Here is a 21685-nt window from a genome sequence, read left to right as displayed (position 1 = left end):
ATTGTGATCACCGACATAAAGGTCCTACTATTTTTAACCTTTAAATTCTTTTGCCGAGTATAATGACATATAAACGCAAGCACTACTTAGCCAATATACCGAATGGAAACTAAGTTAATATGCCACGTAAATATTACGTAGGATGAATAAGAGGTCACAATATCTGATTCTATGGTAAAGGGAGCGAATCATACTTGGTGGTTTTAAGGGGGAGGATAATTATCTTTTATTAAAAAAAATGTTTTGCTTGCCAAATCGACCAACAAAAAACGTGATTATGGTGGCGTTAGGCATGCCGCTCTACTCCCACTCGCAACCCAAAACTCCCTCCCTCGTCGTGGTCGCCGGCTAGCGATGGAGGCCCAGCAGCAGCAGGGGCGGATTCCGGCGAGGAAGCGGAAGGGCAGGGACGGCGCGGCCGGTGGCTCGCCGGACGCGGCCCCCGGCGCCGGGAGCAGGCTGCTCGCCGGGTACCTCGCGCACGAGTTCCTCACCGCCGGCACGGTGCTCGGGGAGCGGCTCGCCGCGGGCACCACGCCGGAGGAGGGCGGCGGCGGCCGGTACGAGGCCGTGGCGGCGCTGGTGCACGGCGACGGGGCGCGCGTTCCCGGCGTGGTGAACCCCGCCCAGCTCGCCGCCTGGGTGCGGACGTGAGCTCCGCCGCCGCCGCCGCCGCCGCCGCCGGCCAGTTGCCTCGCCGCTCCGGTGGTCGCTTTCTGCATTAAATTTAGTATTCCTGTTTTTTTTTCCTTTTTTCTAGCCATCAGTGTACTTGTATTTCCAAATCTTTTTTCAATTGAATTTCGTATTGTTCCCGATGAATTCGACACGATTTTGTATCATTTCCTGGATTTTTCACTGTCTTTCTCTTTTCTTCTTCCAATTTGATGCAAAAACACAGCCACGAACACTAAAGATCTCGGATAAGAGTGTAAATATAAATGGATTTACGCAATGAGCTTCCCTGTTCTTGCACGTATATATATACAATTGAACATGCTCGTGTGGGTGCAAATGTGACCGTTCTACCCTCGCTGCATGCCGCCGCCGGCGACGGCGGCGCGACGCAGCCCGTGCCGCTCCATGACCCTCCTCGTCGCGAGCGCCGCCGCCTCGCCGGCCTGTACGGCGCCCGTCGCCATGATCGCCGCGAACTCCCTCTTTATCTCCTCCTGCACCCGGCTTTTCGCCTCCCGGAGCGGATCCACCGGAGGCGGCGGCGCCATGCTCGCCTCGGCTACTGCTGCTGGTGACGTCTCCGCCGCCACCGGAGCAGGTTGTACCGCCGGCGGAATCCCGCCGCCGTTGTTGTCAACCTCCGTCTTGTCGGAGGCGGTCGATTTCGGCTCGACATGGATGCTACCCGATGGTGGTGACTGCGTCGCCGTCACTGCCGCCACCGGAGAAGGCTTGAATTGCGGCGGCTGAGGAGCAACTCCAGCTCGCAAGCTTGTCTCCAACCCCTGAATCATCGGCACTGAAAACCCAAAACATAATATCAAGTTTTCATAATTCAGAATACGCGCAATTTTGCTGCTAAGTTCAAAATGTTCACTCAATTTTTAACTGGACAAGGCACAATGAGATCTAATAGAATTGGGGATTCTTACATATGAGCGCGCCGATCGGGCTGTTCATCACCTCATTGGGCAGCTCCAGGATGTAGCTCGGGATGGCGGAACCGACGAGGAATTGCGCGGCTTCATTGGTGAAGTTGTTGCAGTTGTTGCTGAGGAGGTTGTAGGTTGCAGGAGTGTACCTTGGGCTGATATCCTGAAGGAAGTCCTCAAAGATCTCCCTGGGGACATGGGTGACCCCAAGATCTTCCACCCTGACCGGGGTCCCGTACGGTGTTCTTCCGGGATGATCCTTCTGAATGCCGCCGCCAAAGAAGTACTCCTTCCCGTAGACTACCACCCCTGTATGCCTGCGATGATCGGAGGCCATCTCTGTTTCAGAAGAAAATTTTGCAGGAGAATATAATTCAAGAGCGTCGACAAAAGCAGTTTTCGCATCATCTGAAACTACAAGATGTTGAAGAATGAAACAAAGACGAACTTAAAGATGCCTCTTATGATGTTTAAGTGAATAAATGTACTTTTTTTTTCCCTATGCATTGCTGTTGGTACCAAACTGCTATAAGAACATACCAATAATACTGGCAATATAGCAAAACTATTTCCTTCCCTAATAGGTATGAAGCAATGATGCTACCTAATTTCAGCAATTCAACGAGAAGAAAGGTAGGGGTATTTTGTTACTTAAATCAGTAGAAGTGAAAGACTTTTCCAAATAGAGTCATGACTCATGATTGCTAGTATATATAATCAGAAATTTAGAGCTTTGCTCAAGTCATTTGCAACCTTTGGTCATGTCTAAAAGAACACCATCATGTGGTCATAGGATGCACAAGGATGGACAACAGAGCTCATTTGCATATTCTTGCACATAATAGCAGATATCTAGACTACTCATAAGCAAGCAAGAAAAACGTTCACAAGGCCATAACAACATATGTAGCATGGTGAATTTGGGGTCCCTAGAGACACAACTAAAACTAGAGTTAAGGTTCATACGGTGACAGACATGAATGCATGGCTTAAACAGATATTCTAATTATCCTACTGTAACCAATCTCATTACCAGGAGGAAAAGGAAAATGTACTACTCCCTCCGTTTCATAATGTAAGTCATTCTAGCATTGTCCACAATTCATATGGATATTAATGAATCTAGACATATACATATCTAGATTCATTAACATCCATATGAATATGGGCAATGCTAGAATGACTTAGATTATGAAACGGAGGAAGTACAAGATTATGTTTTTCTAGAAAAATACAGTATCAAATGCCCAAAATATTTAGCGATACTCACCAAATTGCCTCAATAGCCTTGCCAAGGATTGTTGTTGACAATTGCCGCGCCATCCCCTGGCTAAGATCGTATATATGCAGCTTGACCGGATAGCCATCCTACACAAGAACACCCCAACCATCTCATCTCCATTGCAATGCTCCAATGTAAAGCAAAACAGCAGCACAATTCACTGGATTCATAATGAAACACAGATGGAAACAATCCTTACATCTGCCATCTTGGCCCGACTTTGGCTTCGGAAGCAGCTCAACCTAGCAAAAGAACAAAGCAATTCCTTCAATGAAAAATAACTAAGACTAGGAGCAGTGCGAATTACCAATGCCAAAACTAGAGAGACAATACAAGTAAACTATGGCAAAATTCATCAATACTCTAGAAGTTATTTCAATCTTATTCTGTTCTAATTTCTGTCTAGTAATCATAAAACGAGGCCCATTATCTAACAAAAAATCATAAAAGGAGGCTAAAAAATCAGGGCTCTCCAACTAGCCCACAAATTGGCCTTCGAGGGAAAGATCCTTTTCCTAATCGGCAAAACCCAAGAACTGCATATTCCCTCTAATCCAGGCCGATTCGCAGCCGATATACCTAGCAAAAGAAAACCTGCTCCGCCGCTTGGCCATGTCCGCCGGCGGCGAAGGAGACCCCAAACCCAAGACCCAGGCGGCGGCGGCGCTGCCTAAGCTAAAGAAAACGGGATACTCTCCCTCCTCAAAGATTAAGTGCAGAGAGAATAACCCTATACTAGGACTAAAGGAATCAACGACTAACCAGACGTGTGGAATTGGTGCAGGGAAAAAAAAAGATTCTAAATTGGATTGGAGATGAGAATGAGGTCTCTATGGATTTTGGGGTGGTGTGCAAGGAAGGGAGAAAGGAATCCATCAATCAATTACCTCTGTTCCTTGCGAAGGAGGAGTATCTCTTGCGTGGCGTGGAGAGGAGAGTGAGAGGAGAGGAGAGGAGACGAAGGGGAATAAAATTGTCTCCGTCAGGTGAGCAGTGGTTGGCTGGTTGTTCGTTTTGTTCGGAGAACAGCTGACCAACCGTCTCTGAAAGTCTTTTCTTTTGTTGACATTACCGTCTCTGAATGCTAGCAGTATTGAGTAGTCTGAGTTGGACACAAACACAAACATTTTTTTTTTAAAAAAAAAGAAAAAATGGCTCTTGGAATACGTCAATTTCATTGAATATAATAGAAGGAAAAAATTATTGTACAAGTTAGAACAAACTGACTATTAGAGTCATTTTGCTCTTGCTAGGATCAGGTTTTAGTATTCCAAAAATACCGGGGATCGGGCGCCCGATCAGCGCTAGAAAAATCGAGCGTCTACCCTTTCCCAAGCCTCCTGCACCTCCGCGCGCGCCTCCCGGGCCTCCGCGCCATCCCCACCACGCGCCCACCACATGCGCCGTTGCAACAAATTGCCGACATATTTTGTAAACGTTCTATTAAGGAAATTCGTTTCAATTTTTGTTCCACTAACAATGTTGCAGCAAGTGTACTCGTGATGTTTCACTACGTATAGATCAAATGTTGCAGTGAATAATTGAAACATCATTTCACTATTTGCTGAAATATCATTTTTATATATGGTGAAACAGCACCCGATTTTTTTTGGAAACTGTTTGTTTCATGCATTGTAGCAAAATGTTCCATGAGGTGATTTGGTTGTGTTCCAGCTTTTTAAACGATTGAAACATTTTCGATCTACTTGGTAGAACAACGCCCGATTTATAGGCGCCTCATTAGTATTCTTCTTGAATTTGCCACTTAGGTTATTGTCAAAAATTCCTAATGTTGGAACACTATGGTTTGAATTCACGTGAAATGTTACAAGCAATAAAACCCTTTAGCCTTTGTAAGGCTCAGATTAAAATACATTATTGAGCGGACTATTAATGCGATTATGTACTAGATTTTAGGGATAAATTAATTTTTAATAAATAAACTTAATTTAAAACTAGTGTTATAATTAATACAGTAGAATAAAGGTTTTTTCTTGAAAATATATTTTTCAAGGTGTGAAGCAGATAACCTGTTTCAATAATTTGGTAAATAATACTTCCTCCATTTCATAATATAAGGCACAACCATTTTTCTTAGATGTTCCATAATATAAGGCATGCATGCAAGCATGCAATTAACTATAGCATTTTCTCCATTAAATTATTACTTTTTTAAATCCTCCACTCTCATATTATCTAATTCTATTGGATGCATGCATTATATTTATTAGGATGATCTAAACTATAAGATGATAATAATTATTTCTTGATTTTTGTGTTAAGGGTGGTTATGCCTATATTTTGAAATGGAGGGAGTATGAAACCAATCTAAGCCTAAAATGCTAAACTTCTTTTGGAACCGAAGAATACTCTTTGGGGGGAAAAAAGATCAAGATAACCGCAGAGAAATAAAAAGAATCTGAACATATGCTGTAGTGCTCTCCATCTTGAGATGCATGAAAGACTGCAGTAGTGCACTGATTCTTTGTTGGCTCCCACAAATACAAAAAGGGGGAAATTATTCAATGTGATAGCATTTGCCTACAAAAAGGTTTGTACTTTGCACGTAAGCTGTTAGCATCTCATCTGGAGAAGGGGGAATACATATACTCTGGTAACTTGCAGGTGCGGCAAACAAGCTACAGAAAGTGAGAAACTTCTGATGAAAAAAAAAAAGTTTCATAGTAGTGTCTGAAACTAAGCTAGTAGTACAAAGATCATAATTGAAGTAGCCATGCTCCTCGTTTACTCTAGTAATATTGAAGAATAATTAGGATTAATCCACCAATACCCTTAAACTTATCGTGTTGTTGGTGTGTCAAAACAAATGGAAAAGAAAGTGATCACCTTCCTTAAATCTCATGTGCTCAGGTCACATCCAAATTCCTTGTTTTTTTTCTTGAAGAGATTCAAACAATCTAAGCTCTCCCTCTACCTAAATCAGTGGGCATATACCATAGTTTTTTTTTTGAAATTAACGGGCATATACCATAGTTAATTAGCACATAAACGGATTATTCCATTGGTCGCATCAGCGCCGGCCACACCAGATCATCCCAAGTCCTCATGGGCCAAAACTGGGCCAAATGCCGAGGAGAAAACTAACCTGTGAATATGCAGTAAACTGGCCCGTATAATTGGATTAAATGGCTGGGTTGATGTGCGTAGCATCGTAGAGAAGCAACGCTCTCTATTTTATGGGCCAGAATACGTGCCTATCAATCCCATTGTTTAATCTTTAGTTTATCCGTAGTAAAAATTTAAATTTTAAAACTTAATTCTAAATTGCGCTTTGCACCACAAGATTTTACTTTGGTTATAGAAGTGTTAGATGTTCAGCATAGATGTTTCTTTCCTTAGAAGATCAACACAGATGATTTTTTTTACTGTGTTCACCATCAAGGGTTTGGGAACCATTCCATGTAAAACAAAGCAGCGGATTAGCATATAATTAATTAAAAATTATAAAAATAGATTAGTATGATTTTTTAAAGCAACTTTTCTATAGATTTTTTTTTTAAAAGACACACCGTTCAGTAGTTTGGGAAGCGTACATGTGAAAAAAAAATAGTGATGTTGGGAAAAGGGACTTCCAAACAAAGATCAATATAAATATTTCAAATTTTGCATTACATTGTGCATAAGGTCGATATAATCAATTATGCGTGTTTTTCAAAATATATGTAGAGATCCTTCCGTCTAGATACATTTTTAAAAACACGCATAAATGCTTATACTCCCTCCATTCTGAATTGATCATCACCTTAGTAAGGTTGTGTTCTTTTGGAGGGGTTGGAAACCCCACCCCTCCACACGCAAAACGGAGTAATGGATTAACACATGATTAATTAAGTATTAGCTATAAAAACATGAAAATGGATTAATATGATTTTCTAAAAGCAACTTTCCTATAGAACCATTTAGCTGTTTAGAAAGTGTGCGCATAGAAAATGAGAGATGAGTTGGAAACTTAGGCCATGTTTGGATCCTCCGGGCTATTAAATAGCCCTCCGGCTCTTACTATTTAGGAGTATTAAACGTAGATTACTGACAAAACTCATTCCATAACCCCTGGACTATTTTGTGAGACGAATCTAACGAGGTATATTAATTCATGATTTGCTACAGTGATACTACAATAATCATCAGCTAATCATGGATTAATATACTTCGTTAGATTCGTCTCGTAAAATAGCCTAGGGATTATGGAATTGGTTTTGTCAGTAATCTACGTTTAATACTCCTAAATAGCAAAATTCCGGAGGACTATTTAATAGTATGGAGGATCCAAACAAGACCTTAGGCTAAAGAACACGACCTAATGGGCGCCGAAACAAAATGTCCATTTTAAAATTAATCCTCTTCAATCAAGATGTTCTATGTTTCGTATCCCACATATTACGTCACACTTTAAATATTATATGGTGTTGCACCGACATAAATTAATTTGGGTATGTTGCATGTGCATGCAGGATATTTAAGGATGCTCATTTACTCTTTACACAAATATACGAATATATGCATTTATTAGATGATGATCATTTCAAGAAGAACTTAAAAATCTTATGATAATTAAATTGAAATGGAGGGAGTATTATGGAAATAGCAAGTATACTATTACTCTCCTTTGAATTGGAGGATAAATGGAGGAAAAACAAAGGAATTGAAATCCTACACTATTCATGCCTTTGATTCGTAGGAATGGGAAAAGGAAAAACGTAGGAAACTTTCCTATTCCTATGATTCTAGAGGGAAAATGTAGGAAATTTAACATCCACTCTAAGGATTTTGATAGGAATGTAAGTGTAAAACAAAGGATTGCAAAACACAGGATTGGACCGCAGGAAAAATGCAGGAATTAGGGCCCCTTTGAATCGCAGGATTCAGAAAACAGAGGAATAGGAAAAACTTAGGAATTGAATGCCATACTTATTGGATTCCTATGGGATTTTGAAACACAGGAAAATCTTCAAACTGTCGTTTGATTAGCACACAGGAAAAACACAGGAACCTTAGACACATGAAGAGGAAAACATGAGGTGAGACCTCATGCTTATTTTCCTCCAAAATTGCTCTAGTAAGGTTCATTCCATAGGAACTTCAAAGGGATTGATAGGAAACAATCCTTTGTTTCAAAGGGCTCTATAGGATTATTTCCCATAAGATAAAATCCTCTAGAATTCCTATGGTTTTTCCTTTGAATCAAAGGGGGCCTAAGGAAAGTTTCCAAGAGGTTTTACCTCATGTTAGAATTCCTCCAAAACTTGCATGGCATTAGACAATCCATTGGAATTTTATAGAATTCCATAAGATCCATTCCTTTGATTCAAAGGGCTATATAGGAAAAATTCGTATAGGAATGAAATCCTGGGCCCCTTTGAATCGCAGGGTAGAAAAAATGGAGGAATAGGAAAAACACAGGATTCTGACAGGAATTGAAGCGTAAAACAGAGGATTGCAAAACACATGAAAAACACAGGAATGGTCGTTTGATTGGAGCGCAGGAAAAACGCAGGAATTGAATGAGAGAGATAGACTCAAAGGAAATTTTCCAAGAGGTTGGAGCTCTTGCTAAATTTCCTCCAAAATCTACATGCAATGTGCCATTCCATAGGAATTTCATAGGATTTGGAAAGCTTCAATCCTTTAAATCAAAGTGCCAAATAGAAAAATTTCCTATAGGATTTGAATCCTATAAAATTCCTACATAAATCCTTTGATTCAAAGGGGCCCTATAAAATTCCTACATAAATCCTTGGAAAACTTTCCTTTGAGTCTTTATCTCTCCTCTAATTCCTGCGTTTTTCTTGCGGTCCAATCAAACGACCATTCCTCTGTTTTTCCTATGTTTTGCAATCCTACGTTTTACACTTGCATTCCTATCAGAATCCTGTGTTTTTCTTATTCCTCCGTTTTTTCAATCCTACGATTCAAAGGGGACCTTAGTTGTCTTTCTAGGATTCAAAATGTTCTACCAAAATAGTTGTTACGATGGAGTACTACTTGACCCATCAACACTTCTAATCTAAATTTATCTTTTTTTTCTACCATCAACCATCCTTCCGTATCTAACCATATATCATTTAATAAAAGGTATTATAGTTTTTTTCTTAAACCTTAATCTATGCTAAATAATGTATAACGATAACTAATATGGAACGGAGGGGAGTACCCCATTTTCATGAGTTTTTTTTTCATTCACTGAGCTAGTAGATCTCAATCATTGCAGTTCTTTCATCTCCAAACCGGTGCATGCATGCACCCGTCTACAGTCTACACGCACTCCTTTCACTTCAACAAACGGAAAAGCCTGATCAGCCTGTACACCCACATATACTGTAGTATGCTGAGAATTTTCTTTGAGACGGTGACATAAAGCCCATGCGAGATTAGAGATCCGTGGGCCACTGATTTTGTCCATCGACCATCATTACAGCACTGACCACAGGTGCTGCATCTATCCGTGCCAACTAAATCGAATTTATCGTGTTGTTTGGTGCAAAAAAACAAAGCCAGTGGCACATCGCAAAAGATGGCCAGATACGTGCAGAGTGACATCGCTGCGTCGGCCATCCATCATGCATGCTGCTCGCTCCTTTTTTGACCGTGCCCGAGCCCACACGCTAGCTAGGGTTTGGATTGAGATCATCTGCAGTCGATTTCACCGTGCCATTGTTACTGATATGTGGATCCGATGACACATCGGGTCTATACGTGAGTGACAATGACACGGTGCAATGACTACAAAGGATCCTGATCCCTGGGGTTTTGATACTTCCTCCCCCTCCGTACCAAAATATAATCGTAAAATTACGATGTGTTACATCTCACCGTATTAAGTTTGCTATATTTTTAAACCAAAGTAGTAGGTTTTTACCCAAATTACCGGTTTAACCGCTACTTGGCCGGTTATCAGGTTTTGCCAATTTCGATATTCAAATACTCTAGTATATAAAAACGCACGATATTTTACTTTGAAAACACCATGATAATTAATTAGTTTTAGGGTTTATTCACTTTATTGATGGTTTTAGTAGACATCAAGTATTGCTCCTCTAAGGATCTGTTCAAAAAAAAATGTAAGAAATGAAGTGCATGCGACGTCCTATATCTTATACTTTTCTCGTTTCTTTTATTTTGAAATCTTATAATTAAACCGAGTAAGCCCTGAAAATCGAGCTGTGGCCCCATCACTCCCCCATGATTTTTACCTCTTTGTTGAGAGAGGTTGAACTCACACGCAAGTTTGTAAAATAATAATGAGACGAAACTGTGGGGTTTTTGTTAAGTGCGATTATACCGTTAATTAATACTATAACATCATGGTCATATAACCACCGTTGTTCGTAAATCCTTTTTCTACCGCGAGCTGTTTATTATTGCAGGGACAGAACGCAATGACTCGGAAAGCTTTCTGGTCTTTTTTTGGCCATATTTTATACGCTACGTCGTGATCAAATCAAACGTTCGTTCGTGTTTGTGTCAACCTGAAAGGAATCACACGCTGCACACGATCGAGGACGAGATCCTCTACGTACGTGAGTGACGCTTGCTGTGTCCGGCCATCGGCAAATTTTGCACGAACTTGCGGCAGCTTTAATTTCTTTCAAGAAACAAAGTGACGTCTACAACACGTATATAGTCACCTTATAAACGTACGCACGCAGTTGCGAATCCATAATAAAAATTACCGAAAGTCCAATATATACTAATTAACGGAAATGCTATATACTGGATCCCTTCGTCCCCTTGCCTATCCAAAGCTGAGCGCACGCCTAAGCTGTGAGGAGGAGGTGGCTGCCAGCGAGGACCTCCGACGAGGGCCAGGGAAGAGGACCTGCTTGACGAGAGGAGGACGCGGCCGCCGGCGACGAGCCCTGCGCAGTGAGCTCGAGGACCTCGTCTGGTCGCGTCGAGGCAACGGCGCATCGCGGCTGAGCCGATGGCGGGGGAGACATCGACGAAGAGAGGAGGGGCGGGCGGCAGTAACCGGAGCCGGGAAAGGGAGGGGCGGCGGCGGTCGGAGCCAGGGGAGGGAGGGGCCGCGGCAGTGGTAGCCGGGGGAGGGAGCGGCGGCAGTGGCCGGATCTAGGGGAGGGAGGGGCAGCGGCGGTAGCCGGAGCTGGGAAAGGGAGCGGCGGCGGTGGTTAGAGCCAGGGTAGGGAGGGGCGGAAGTGGTTGTCGGTGTCGGCGCCGGGTAGGTGTCGAGCTTCTGATAGCCAGTAGAAATCACATGATATCTAGTAAGTATCGCTTGATACCTCGCAAATATCATCTTCTATGTGGTAAGAATCGTATGATACCTTACATGATACATCATAAGAATCGCCTAATACCTTATAGGTATCAGGTTAAATTAATACCTGATACCTCGCAAGTATCGCCTGATACCTAACATGTATCAGGTATAACCATCAAGTATCAGGCGATTCCTACCACGCATCAGGTGATACGTGTGAGGTATCAGATGATACCTATCAGGTATCATGCGATTCTTACCACGTAGAGGGTGATACTTGCGAGGTATCAGGTCCTGATACCTAGCCGGTATCGGGTGATACCTACTAGGTATCATGCGATTCTACCACGTATCAGGTATCAAACGGTTTCTACCATGTATCAGGCGATACTCGTGAGGTATATGTGATACCTGTCAGGTATTGCGTGATTTTTACGACGTATTGGGGTGATACTTGCAAGGTATCAGATGACACCTACTAGATATCAGGAGCTGGGCTTCGAGGCATCGTCACCGGCGGCCGCGTCCTCCCCCGTCCACGCTCCACACCGAACCCGAACCTCGTCGCCGACAGCCGCATCCTCCCCCGTCCCTGGTCCACGTCGGAGCTCGTTGCCGGCGACCGCGTCCTCCATCGGTAGCTCATCACCGGTAGCCGCATCCTCCACGCCGGAGCTCATCACCGGCGCCGCCACCATCACCACGCAGGATCCTCCGCCGTCCATGCCCCACGCCGGAGCTTGTCGCCGATGCCGTCTCTATCACCACGCAGGATCCTCCGCCGTCCATGTGACCATGCCCCACGCCGTAGCTTGTCGGCGGCCGCGTCCTCTATGCCGGAGCTCGTCGCCGGCGTCCGCGTCCTCCACGCCGAAGCTCAACGGCGGTGGCCACGTCTGCGCCGCCAACGTCAGCCTCGTCTGCGCTGCTCCCACGGTGGCCCGCTCTCCGCTCTGAGAGAGGTGGAGAGGGAGCGATCCCGTTGGGACAGTATCCCAACGGGATTCCGGTATATACACTACTACAACACTAATTTTTCCATGCGGGCTAGCCAATTTTCACGTGCGGGTGGGCGGCCCGCAAGCACCCAGTCGTCTAGGAAAAACGCGATTTTCGCGTGCGGGCGCTTAGGCCGCCCGCACGGAGAAACAAAAAAAAAGAAAAAAGAAACCCTAACCCTAACCCTAATCCACCGCCACCTAGCCGAGGCCCGCCGCCGTCACCCTCGCGGTCGCCCACCGCCGCCGTCGCCCTCGCGGTCACCCGCCGCTGATCACATCACAACAACGCATCTCACACCTCACAAGAACACATCACAAGAATACACATCACAAGAACACATCAACAAGAACACATCACATGAACACATCTCACATGAACAAATCACACACAAAAAACACAAGTAACAAAGAGAGAGGGGGAGAGATAGATTTGGTCGCCGGTCGCCGATGCATGCCGCCGCTCCGTCGGTCCTCCTCCCCTCCGCCAGATCTGCAAGGAAGGGGAGGTGAGCCGTGCGCCGCCGGCCGGATCCGCCGCCCCCTCCCCCGGATCTGCAAGGGGGAGGAGGGGAGGGGGTGGGCGCCACCAGATCTGCTACCCCCAAGCCCCTCCTCCGTTGGATCTGCACAGGGAGGGAGGGGAGGGGGCGCGTGCCGCCGCCGCCACATGCTTTCCTCCCGCCGCGCACCGTCGGATCCGCCGCCCCGTCCCCCGGATCTGCAAGGGAAAGGAGGGGAGGGGGCGGCACTGCCGGATCCGCCACCCCCAAGTCCCCTCCCCCCCCCCCCCCGCCGGATCTGCTAGGGGGAGGGGAGGGGGCGCGCGCCGCCGCCACTGTCACCCGCGGCCACCGCCGCCACCGCTGTCGCCAGCTGCTGCCCCCTTCGCCTGCCGCCGCGCACCGTGCTGTCGCTGTGGAGGGGAGGGAAAGGGAGGGAGGGGCGCGCTGTGCACTGAGGGAGAGAGAGGAGAGGAGAGTGGAGTGGAGTGGGAGAGAGGGAGGTGTAGCGGGCGGTGGGAGGTGGGTGGCCGGGTTAAATGGTGGGCCCGTGCGGGGTGTGCGGTTGGCTTAAGCCGCCCGCACGGGATAATGCGTTTTCTCATGCAGGCGACAGCCTGGAGCCTATTCCCTATTTTACCATGCGGTTTTACTTACGAACCGCATGGAAATAAAAGGGGGAGAGTCCACGAAAATCTATTCTGTAATAGTGATAGCAGCCCCCCTAACTAATTATCTATTATTTTACTTATATACATATAACTTAGTTAGTATTGGATAATTTACCAGGGGTCTCCGGAAAACTATATGTAGGATCGCCACTGTCCACACGCACACTCTATCCTTATAAGTACCACCGAAAAGACTTGGCCGATATTTCTTAAGATTAATAAAGTCATCACAGATGTCTCGCTATTAACGGGTACGCAGCATCACGTAGTCAGAGAGATGCCATGTATTACTCCTACATGCATGGCCGTCTCGTCGAACGCACGCGTGAATATGTTTCTCACCATGGAGATGCTCAGCTCCAGGTAAAATATGCGAATCGGTTCGACGTTCCGTTTGTTCGAGGGATTAGATGATCAACTGATCTCTCAATCATATATATACGATTTGATTTGTTTCAGTGGTGGAGACAGCAACGCTCTTTTAAGCCCAAGAAAGTAAGAAACTAAGGGAGTTTTATAGTAGAGGTGACTATCATATCCAATTTCATGCATAACATACATAATTAAATTAGGGGCTGCTATATAACGGAATCAAGTTTTCGAACGGGATGATCCCGAGTAGGTATCAGGTGTGATACCTATCACGTATCAGATGATTCTACACACGTTTCAGGTAATACTTGCAAAGTATCATGTGATACTTATCAAGTATCATACGATTTCTACCACGTATCGCGTGATACTCGCGAGGTATCATGTGATACCTATCAGGTATCAGACGATTTCTACCACGTATCGCGTGATACTCACGAGGTATCATGTCAGGTATCGACGATTTCTACTATGTATCACGTGATACTTACTAGGTATCGGATGATACCTACCAGGTATCAGGTGATTCCTACTAGATATAACTGGACATCCCGTTAGGGAGAGGAGCATCCCGACGCGCGGCCGGCCACCTGCAGCCGTCCCTTGTAGACGGCGACGACGACGAAGGCGGTGGACGGGCGTGGCGGCGGCGGCGAGGGACGGCAACGGCAGCGGTGGGGGCGGGCGCGGCGGCGATGGCGGAGGCGGTGGGGGGACGAGGACGGCGGCGGCGGGGGACGGGCGCGCGTTGATGCCTTCAGCCGCGTCGCATGGATGAGAATCGCATCTGTGGAGGAGGAGTATCCCGTTGGGGGACGGTATCCTGTCCCCTAGCATTCCCGTTAAATTAAGATGTGATATGTATAAGAGGTCACCTCTACCACACTATCCCCAATATCTCTAACACTCTCACATGTTTATTGAAGTTTGTGTAGGGGCTGCTCCTTGCATAAGAGGTGACTATTTCTCTCTCATCATTTTTCTCTCCTCCACCTCACTATTTAGTCCTATGTGACATTTTGGGGCTTGTGTTTGGATGCTCATAGTACTTACACTAATAGTGTTTTTTAAGTGACCAGTGACCTTTTCATACATCGATGGCACTTGACAGTATAGAGAGAGCGAAGCCTGAATGGTTGCCCGACCTATACGTGAGGTTGTTCTACTGGTTTTTTCTCTTTTCTTTTCTCTCAGAAAAGAAATGGTTACTGCATTATTCGCATCATGCACTACTAGACTGAGTGACTGACATACTTTTACTGTTTCACAATTACTCTCTCTATATTTTATATTTTTATGTACGATGTTATTGATTTTTTTGACCAACGTTTGACCATTCATTTTATTCAATTTTTTTTAAATATGAAAATATTTATATCATGCTTAAAGGATATTTGATGATGAATCAAGTCACAATAAAATAAATAATAATTATATAAATTGTTTTAAATAAGACGAATAGTCAAATGTTGAAAAAAAAATCAACGGCGTCATACATTAAAATATGGAGGTATTATCTTTCACACAAAATGAGCTCATGAGCCGCTATCGCCCTGGTCAGATCTGGTATCCCTGAGCTTAACGTGGTTAATGTGGTTGGCAAAGCCGAAGAGGAGGCGGCGGCGATAACAACTTGGATGGTGCATCGGCGGGGATGATTTGACGAGGATCCGGTTATGGAAGTGATGATGGATATTAGAAAGAGGTGGAGGCAATGACGAGGGGAAGCGATGCGGTGGCGTGGCATGGCGCCGTGCCTAGGAGAGGATGACAAAGCTAGGCAAGAGAAGAGGATAAACAAACTGTGGAGTGGAACGGTGGATTGGGGAGGGGATAGGAAAAATAGAAAAGGCTTAGGTATAGAGACATCGAAGGATTTGTATGTTTTTAGAAGTTTTGTGGACATTGACAAATCATCGGTCATTTGAGCAATTGGATAGTTGCTATTAGCTGATATAAATATCGGACGGTTTATGTTTTATTAACGATGTGAACGTGTTAACTTTACACGAATGGATTCACCTTTACTGACATGTGAATCCTGTTTTGCTATTATTTATTATTTAAGGCTGTGTTTGGATGCCCATTTTCCCAACCTTTGTCTCTTGTTTTCCGCGCGCACGTTTTTCAAACTGCTAAACAGTGTTTTTTTAATAAAAGTTTCTATACGAAAGTTGATTAAAAAAGTCAAATTAATTTTTTTAAAAAATTAACAAATACTTAATTAATCACATACTAATGGACCGCTCCGTTTTCCATGATTACTGTTCCGGATGAGAATGTGTTCCAGTGAACACAGTATAAGAGCAAGTTTAATATTATAGCCCACTACCACTACCAGCTCTAAATCATTCATAGAGAATGTAATAACCAATTAAGTCAGAGAATTTTTTTTAATAGGTGTACTGATTAGTGTTCGTGCCACAAATTTGTAGTAGTACAAGTAATCGCATTTTTACCCTTCCTCGGATACGTGTGAAAAAGGGTACTCGCATACCGAGACCTTTCCGGCTTTTCTTCTCCAGCTTCCCGAGCGCCTCGGGCTCTCCACCTCGCGATCTTTCCACCACCTGCCTCGTGGGTCCCACCAAGCGCCTCCACCGACAGGTGTGACCCACCAGACGGAGGGCCCAGTGTCAGTGACCATGTGTAGATCCCTCGTGGCCTGTCTGCGCACGTGCGGCGCATGCGTTGCAGGCGGCGGCGCGTTGGCGCGTAATTTTGGCGGGAGATTTTTTATTTTTTTGGGTTTGTGGCGGGTGGTGAAGCCGCGGCTTGGCGCGAATATGCGGCGGGAGATGCCGTCTCGTTGGCGGGAAAAGGGCTCTTGTGTTCACACATACGAATCTCCTCCCTCCTCCGTCCGGCTTAATTACTCACTCTCTTACTTCGTATTTTCTTTTTCTTTTTTTCTCTACCGAATATATTTTTCTTTTTAGCTAGGAAGAGAACAAGAGTGAATTTTGTCCTGACTGGGTGGGCCCACCCAATTATGTATAGCGGTGTAGTATTATACTGACAGAATGGGCCTACCCAAATTAGATATATACCATGTATTGGGCCGGCTTGATGCTGACACCGATCATCTAACCACCAAAATTAATCAGCATGAAAAACAACTGGAAGACATGTTAGTTAGCTTTTAAAAACTCAGAGCTTGCATTCCGTAAATTAATATAATTAGAGTTAATACTTTTATAAATTATAAATCTGCTCTCATCTTTATATCTTCAGACCCCATAATTTTTATAGTAACCTAACAAAAAAAACCAAAGGCAAGCACCGTTTTTCCTAAATTTAAACTTTTTTTTAGTTAAGCCCTCTTTTCCCATCTTACTACTTCTACTGCTTATTTGGACGCGAGTAGAGGAAGATATCAATCTTTCGATTGTAGATGATCATTACCAAATAAAAAATATCGCAAAATCTATTTCGAGAGGCATCTCGATTTAGACTTAACGAGCGACGCAGACAATTACGTGAGAAGTACTAGTAGTGTTACAGACATGCATGCAAATTGTTTTTGCTATTAGGTTGTGCCTATTTTTTTTTCTTCTTATGAAATTTTCTCTTAAATTACTTATCCGATCTATAATCCGATTACACTATTCTGTTCGTAACAATTAAATCTTTACAACAAAATCTCACATGATTATATTTTGATGAAAAATCTCAAATTACTTTTATGATATGCCTAAATTACTTTTAGATTTCACTAAGTTACTTCTTAGACATACAAAAGTAAATTCAGTAAAGCCTAAACGTAATTTACATATATTATAAAAGTAACTTATAACAAAATGAATGTAACTTTGACATGTCATTTGAAGTAAATCTGTTGTAGAGATAAAAACATGACTCTATCTAGAAATTAAATTAATCGGCACAAATTATGGAATTAACTAAAAATAATAATAAAAGTAATCACCTCAGAGCATTATGAATATATAGGAAGTATTTTAATCAAATCTAAAAAAGTAAATTATATATATGATAATTTGTTCAATGAAGAAAGGTATTAATTAAAGTTATTTTCTTTTTGCTATAAGTTACTTCTATAATATATGTAAATTACTTTTAAGCTTTACCGAATTTACTTTTGTATGTCTAAGAAGTAACTTAGTGAAATCTAAAAGTAATTTAGACATATCATAAAAGTAATTTGTGATTTTTCATCAAAATATAATCATGTGAGATCTTGATGTAAAGATTTAATTGTTACAAACATAAAGGTGTAATCGAATCGTAGATTGAATGAGTAGTTTAAGAGAAAATTGTATTTGAAGTATAGGTGGATGGTGTCTTTGACAAACCAGCTACCCCTTACTGTGTAGTCACGTCCAAAAAAATATATATATTCGAATGAAAAAAATAGGGCCTACCCTAATTGACATTGGACTATACTATAATTGGACAATGACCGCTAGACTAACGGACAATAGCATGGATATCCTTAACTAGCCGCTAAGTTGCTGATGAGGCATATTACTATTCAGGATTATAGGCAGCACGGCATTCCAATCTCGCCATAGCAAGAAAATACACTTTCGCAATAATGAAGATCAATGCCAAGTTGCCAACATACATTTTGTTTTTTACTCAGCAATTTTTCATAACTTTTCCCTCTTTACATACACCATATAAGATATATTTCCATCATTTTCTCTATTTTCTTTCATAATAACTTATATTTATATTTATGAGATAAGAAAATACGATAAAAGCCGCTGTATACTTGAACTTGAAAGTTGGTTCACATAGTAGACTATACCTATTTGTTTTGTGTAGGAATGTTTCTTATATATATATATATATATATATATATATATATATATATATATATATATATATATATATATATCCTACCTATATACCAACAAAGACCCTTCGTGATTTAACACTAGCCAATAATAAAGGGGAGTTGGGGATTTATCCTATCACCTTATTTCTTATTTTGATTTACTTTTATCTTTCCTTTTTATTACTATTAAACTTATGGCTGTGTGTCTTATGACAGAAGCCGGAGTTGTAATCCATTTTCATTATCTAAAAACATAGACCAACAAAGACCCTATTTAACACAGGTCTATATACATCTTATATCTCGTATTCTTGCTGGACTTAGAGTTTGCAAGTTAAATTATAAGTGGTTTAAAATTTTATATTTTCTATAAAATACGAATAAAAACAATCCATCAAAATGCTACCAATGTAATCGTAGATCCGATCAGAAATAGAGATCTTACATCTAGAACTATGCCAAACAGAGTCTAAATCGGAATCATAAAAGCAAATTTAATTTCATGAATACAGGCAGAAGCCAAGCCAGCTAGAGCAAGGCAGTATGGCCTGTAGCCTCCACGAAATTCCGCGAGGTAGAGCACTGCAGAATGCAGAAGTTCACCATGTAGCCATGCAGGTTTGCCAGCGGAGACCATGCCGCTGTGCTCTCTCGCTGCATGCATCTCCCGCACCGGCACGCAGTGCACGCATGCATGCGTTCCCTGTCTCCACCAGCAGCAGCAGCAGCAGCAGCTGCTAGCTAAGCTGTGTGGGGGGTGTCAGGAGAATTGGCACCGGAAAAAAAAAAGCCGTGTAGTTTTGTTCAGAGAAAAGCGTAGGCATTGTTCAAAATTTTTAGGTTTGGTTGTCATATTTGATATACGAACACACATTTAAAGTATTAAATATAGTCTAATAATAAAATAAATTATAGATTCCGCTAGAAAACTGTGAGACGAATTTATTAAGGCTAATTAATCCGTCATTAGTAAATATTTACTGTAGCACAACATTATCAAATCATGGCACAATTAGGTATAAAAGATTAGTCTCGCAATTTTCTGGCGAACTGCGTAATTGGTTTTTTTTCTCTACATTTAATACTCCATGTATGTATCCAAACATTCGATGTGACAGCGTGAAAATTTTTGTTTTGAGACTAAACAGAGCCTTAATTTGATCCGATATGGAGGGCACACCATGCAGAATATTTCTAACTTCGGTATCCTTGCCCAGGGTTTACGATTCCGATAGGCCCTTCCGTTTCAGGCACTGGCGAAATTCAGAATTTCGCGAAATCCGGTGAAAAACCGGTAAATTCCAAACAAATTTCAGAAACCAAAATTTGAATACAAATTCCCTGAGTTTGCTGACAAGTTCTCGAAAACCGGTCGGTTTTGGCGAAATTCCGATCAGTAACTGGGACTAGTACATGCAATCCGGCCCATGTAAGTGTTTTCCTTTTTTTAAATCTTTATTCTTTTCTTTCCTGATGTAAGTTTTAGTAAATACACACAATACATCTTTTTTTCGAAAATTTATATCACAATAGGTTATATGAATATCATAGTATTTATAAGATTTTATTTTATTTTTTTCTTTTTTTTATCAATTCAAATTTGAATTTGAATGAAACTCCTTAAAATGTCAGACGGTTTCTACTTTCAAGCCTCATCAAAACGTCGAAATTTTGTGAAATCCGACCGGATTTCGTCGGAATTGTAAACCCTGATCCGGTGTCTCATCCAACCATACATTAATACATATCTCATTTAATAAGAGTCATCTGAATCTTTTTCCCTCGATTTTTCTGCCAAACAACTTTAAAATGTCTATATTTGTGAACGAAAGGGTTTCCGGATCCACCGTTTAGCATATTTGTAAACGAAAAATAATGTGAATAAAAATTTTATATACGTGTTCTTGGCGATCTAAAAGCAAAGACTGAAATAAAAACTTCGACGAATAAATTAACCTTAAAATCAGCTTCAAATTTAAAGTTAAAAATTCAAATTTTGGTCAAGTCCGTTCATTTCTAAGGTCTAAGGACTTCAATGTGAAGGGAGTGTGTTTAAGTTGAAATTGAAATACTCCATAAAGCTACTCTCACGGTCTCATCATCAGGTAAGCATTTGAGTGAAGTGGCTAGCTAGTAACCTAGTATCTCAATTATTTTCTCAATGTAGTAGAATTGCCATGAGTTGTTTCTAGATGGCATGTAGCCAGATGGCCAGTTGGTGTGGTTCTATAGTATATTCCGTAGGATCGAACACAAGTAACCAAGTCTATCAGAGGGGGGTGAATGGTAGGAAAACCAAAAACCCAAAACTTTTAGTGGAAATAAAAGTTACCCTCGAATCGATGGAAATCTCGACGTAGTCCTGTCGCTGTCGATCGGACCGCTCGCACGCCGTCGGTCTAACCGCTGCCTTGTCGCCGGTTGAACCGCCTGCCTGCCGCGGGTATGACCGCCGTACTCGATGAAACACAAATTGAAGAACTCTCAAAGTGGATGATAACTTTATTGCTTCTTTCTGTGTTTACAAAGTGCACCAACAGCACTCCTTACAAAAATTTCGACTAAACTCGAAACCCTAAATAAACTAGCAACTCAATTGCTCTCAAAAGCGATACCGGGAAGCCTCACGCTCCCTCTTTATTTATACCACAAAAACCCTCTACTCAAAATAGGTGTAGAACTCCTATTCCCAATAGGACTACATCCCTCAATTACCATACGTTTTACGATTTCCAAACGTGCAGCAAACAACCGGCCGCACCAGAAATCCAAAACGGATTCGCTCCCAAGCTGACGTCCATGCGTGACCGTCTCCAACTCACTGCCAGCTGGGCCCTTGCTTCTCCTGGGCCGACTTGGCATGCCGCCAACAGCCACCAAAGCCCACCGAGCCGCTCTGCTGCTGCTCGGCCAACCGGTCATGCACACATACATGCTTCACCATGCATGTATCGATCACACATACATGTACAGCACCGTACATGCATGCATACCTGCACGCTACAGTACCTTGTGTACTATAGCACCATATACTACTTCAGCTTTTCAATTCCCTTCGCGAACACCGACGCTTGCACGCACACCTCGTGAAACCCGTTGCGAAGATCTCTCCCACACGATGTCTATCCACCGTATGCCATCTCGTATCAAACTTCATCACCCGGTATCCTTAACCGTCTGGACCTCAACTCCTCCCTAAGTCTAGTCCT

The 21685-nt window shown here is 42.7% G+C and overlaps 2 protein-coding genes across 7 annotated transcripts; one reads left to right on the top strand and one right to left on the bottom strand.

Annotated features, from left to right (window-relative positions):
- The first annotated feature begins 286 nt into the window (after window positions 1–286).
- On the top strand, window positions 287–797 carry LOC127785780 (uncharacterized). Its single transcript, XM_052313179.1, has one exon. The coding sequence runs from the start codon at window positions 355–357 to the stop codon at window positions 652–654; it is 300 nt and encodes a 99-aa protein (XP_052169139.1). The 5' UTR covers window positions 287–354; the 3' UTR covers window positions 655–797.
- Window positions 798–932: 135 nt separating this feature from the next.
- On the bottom strand, window positions 933–3883 carry LOC127785778 (uncharacterized). Of its 6 annotated transcripts, none has more exons than XM_052313174.1 (5): window positions 3780–3883; window positions 3092–3134; window positions 2881–2978; window positions 1611–1949; window positions 933–1477 (listed from the first exon to the last, which is right to left on the bottom strand). In XM_052313174.1, coding segments are annotated over exons 2-5 (891 nt in total). In that variant the 5' UTR covers window positions 3094–3134; window positions 3780–3883; the 3' UTR covers window positions 933–1025. The 6 variants fall into 6 exon arrangements, with proteins under 6 accessions (XP_052169134.1, XP_052169137.1, XP_052169136.1 ...); XM_052313177.1 differs by having other exon boundaries at window positions 1611–1927; XM_052313176.1 differs by lacking the exon at window positions 3780–3883 and adding an exon at window positions 3655–3759.
- Window positions 3884–21685: the final 17802 nt, after the last annotated feature.

Source organism: Oryza glaberrima, chromosome 10 (genome assembly GCF_000147395.1).
Source record: "Oryza glaberrima chromosome 10, OglaRS2, whole genome shotgun sequence".
Lineage (NCBI taxonomy): Eukaryota > Viridiplantae > Streptophyta > Magnoliopsida > Poales > Poaceae > Oryza > Oryza glaberrima.
The sequence above is the reverse complement of the archived record's forward strand: the minus strand, read 5'-3'. Positions and strand labels throughout refer to the sequence as shown.

Bases quoted from the DNA above. Each gene is read 5' to 3' on its own strand.
- LOC127785780 (XM_052313179.1), top strand. From the start codon at position 355: ATGGAGGCCCAGCAGCAGCAGGGGCGGATTCCGGCGAGGAAGCGGAAG.
- LOC127785778 (XM_052313173.1), bottom strand. From the start codon at position 3,506: ATGGCCAAGCGGCGGAGCAGGTTTTCTTTTGCTAG. The intron at 3,135-3,471 runs GTATATCGGCTG...TTCTTTTGCTAG, and splicing joins AGCAGGTTTTCTTTTGCTAG to GTTGAGCTGCTTCCGAAGCC. The intron at 2,979-3,091 runs GTAAGGATTGTT...GTTCTTGTGTAG, and splicing joins GTCGGGCCAAGATGGCAGAT to GATGGCTATCCGGTCAAGCT.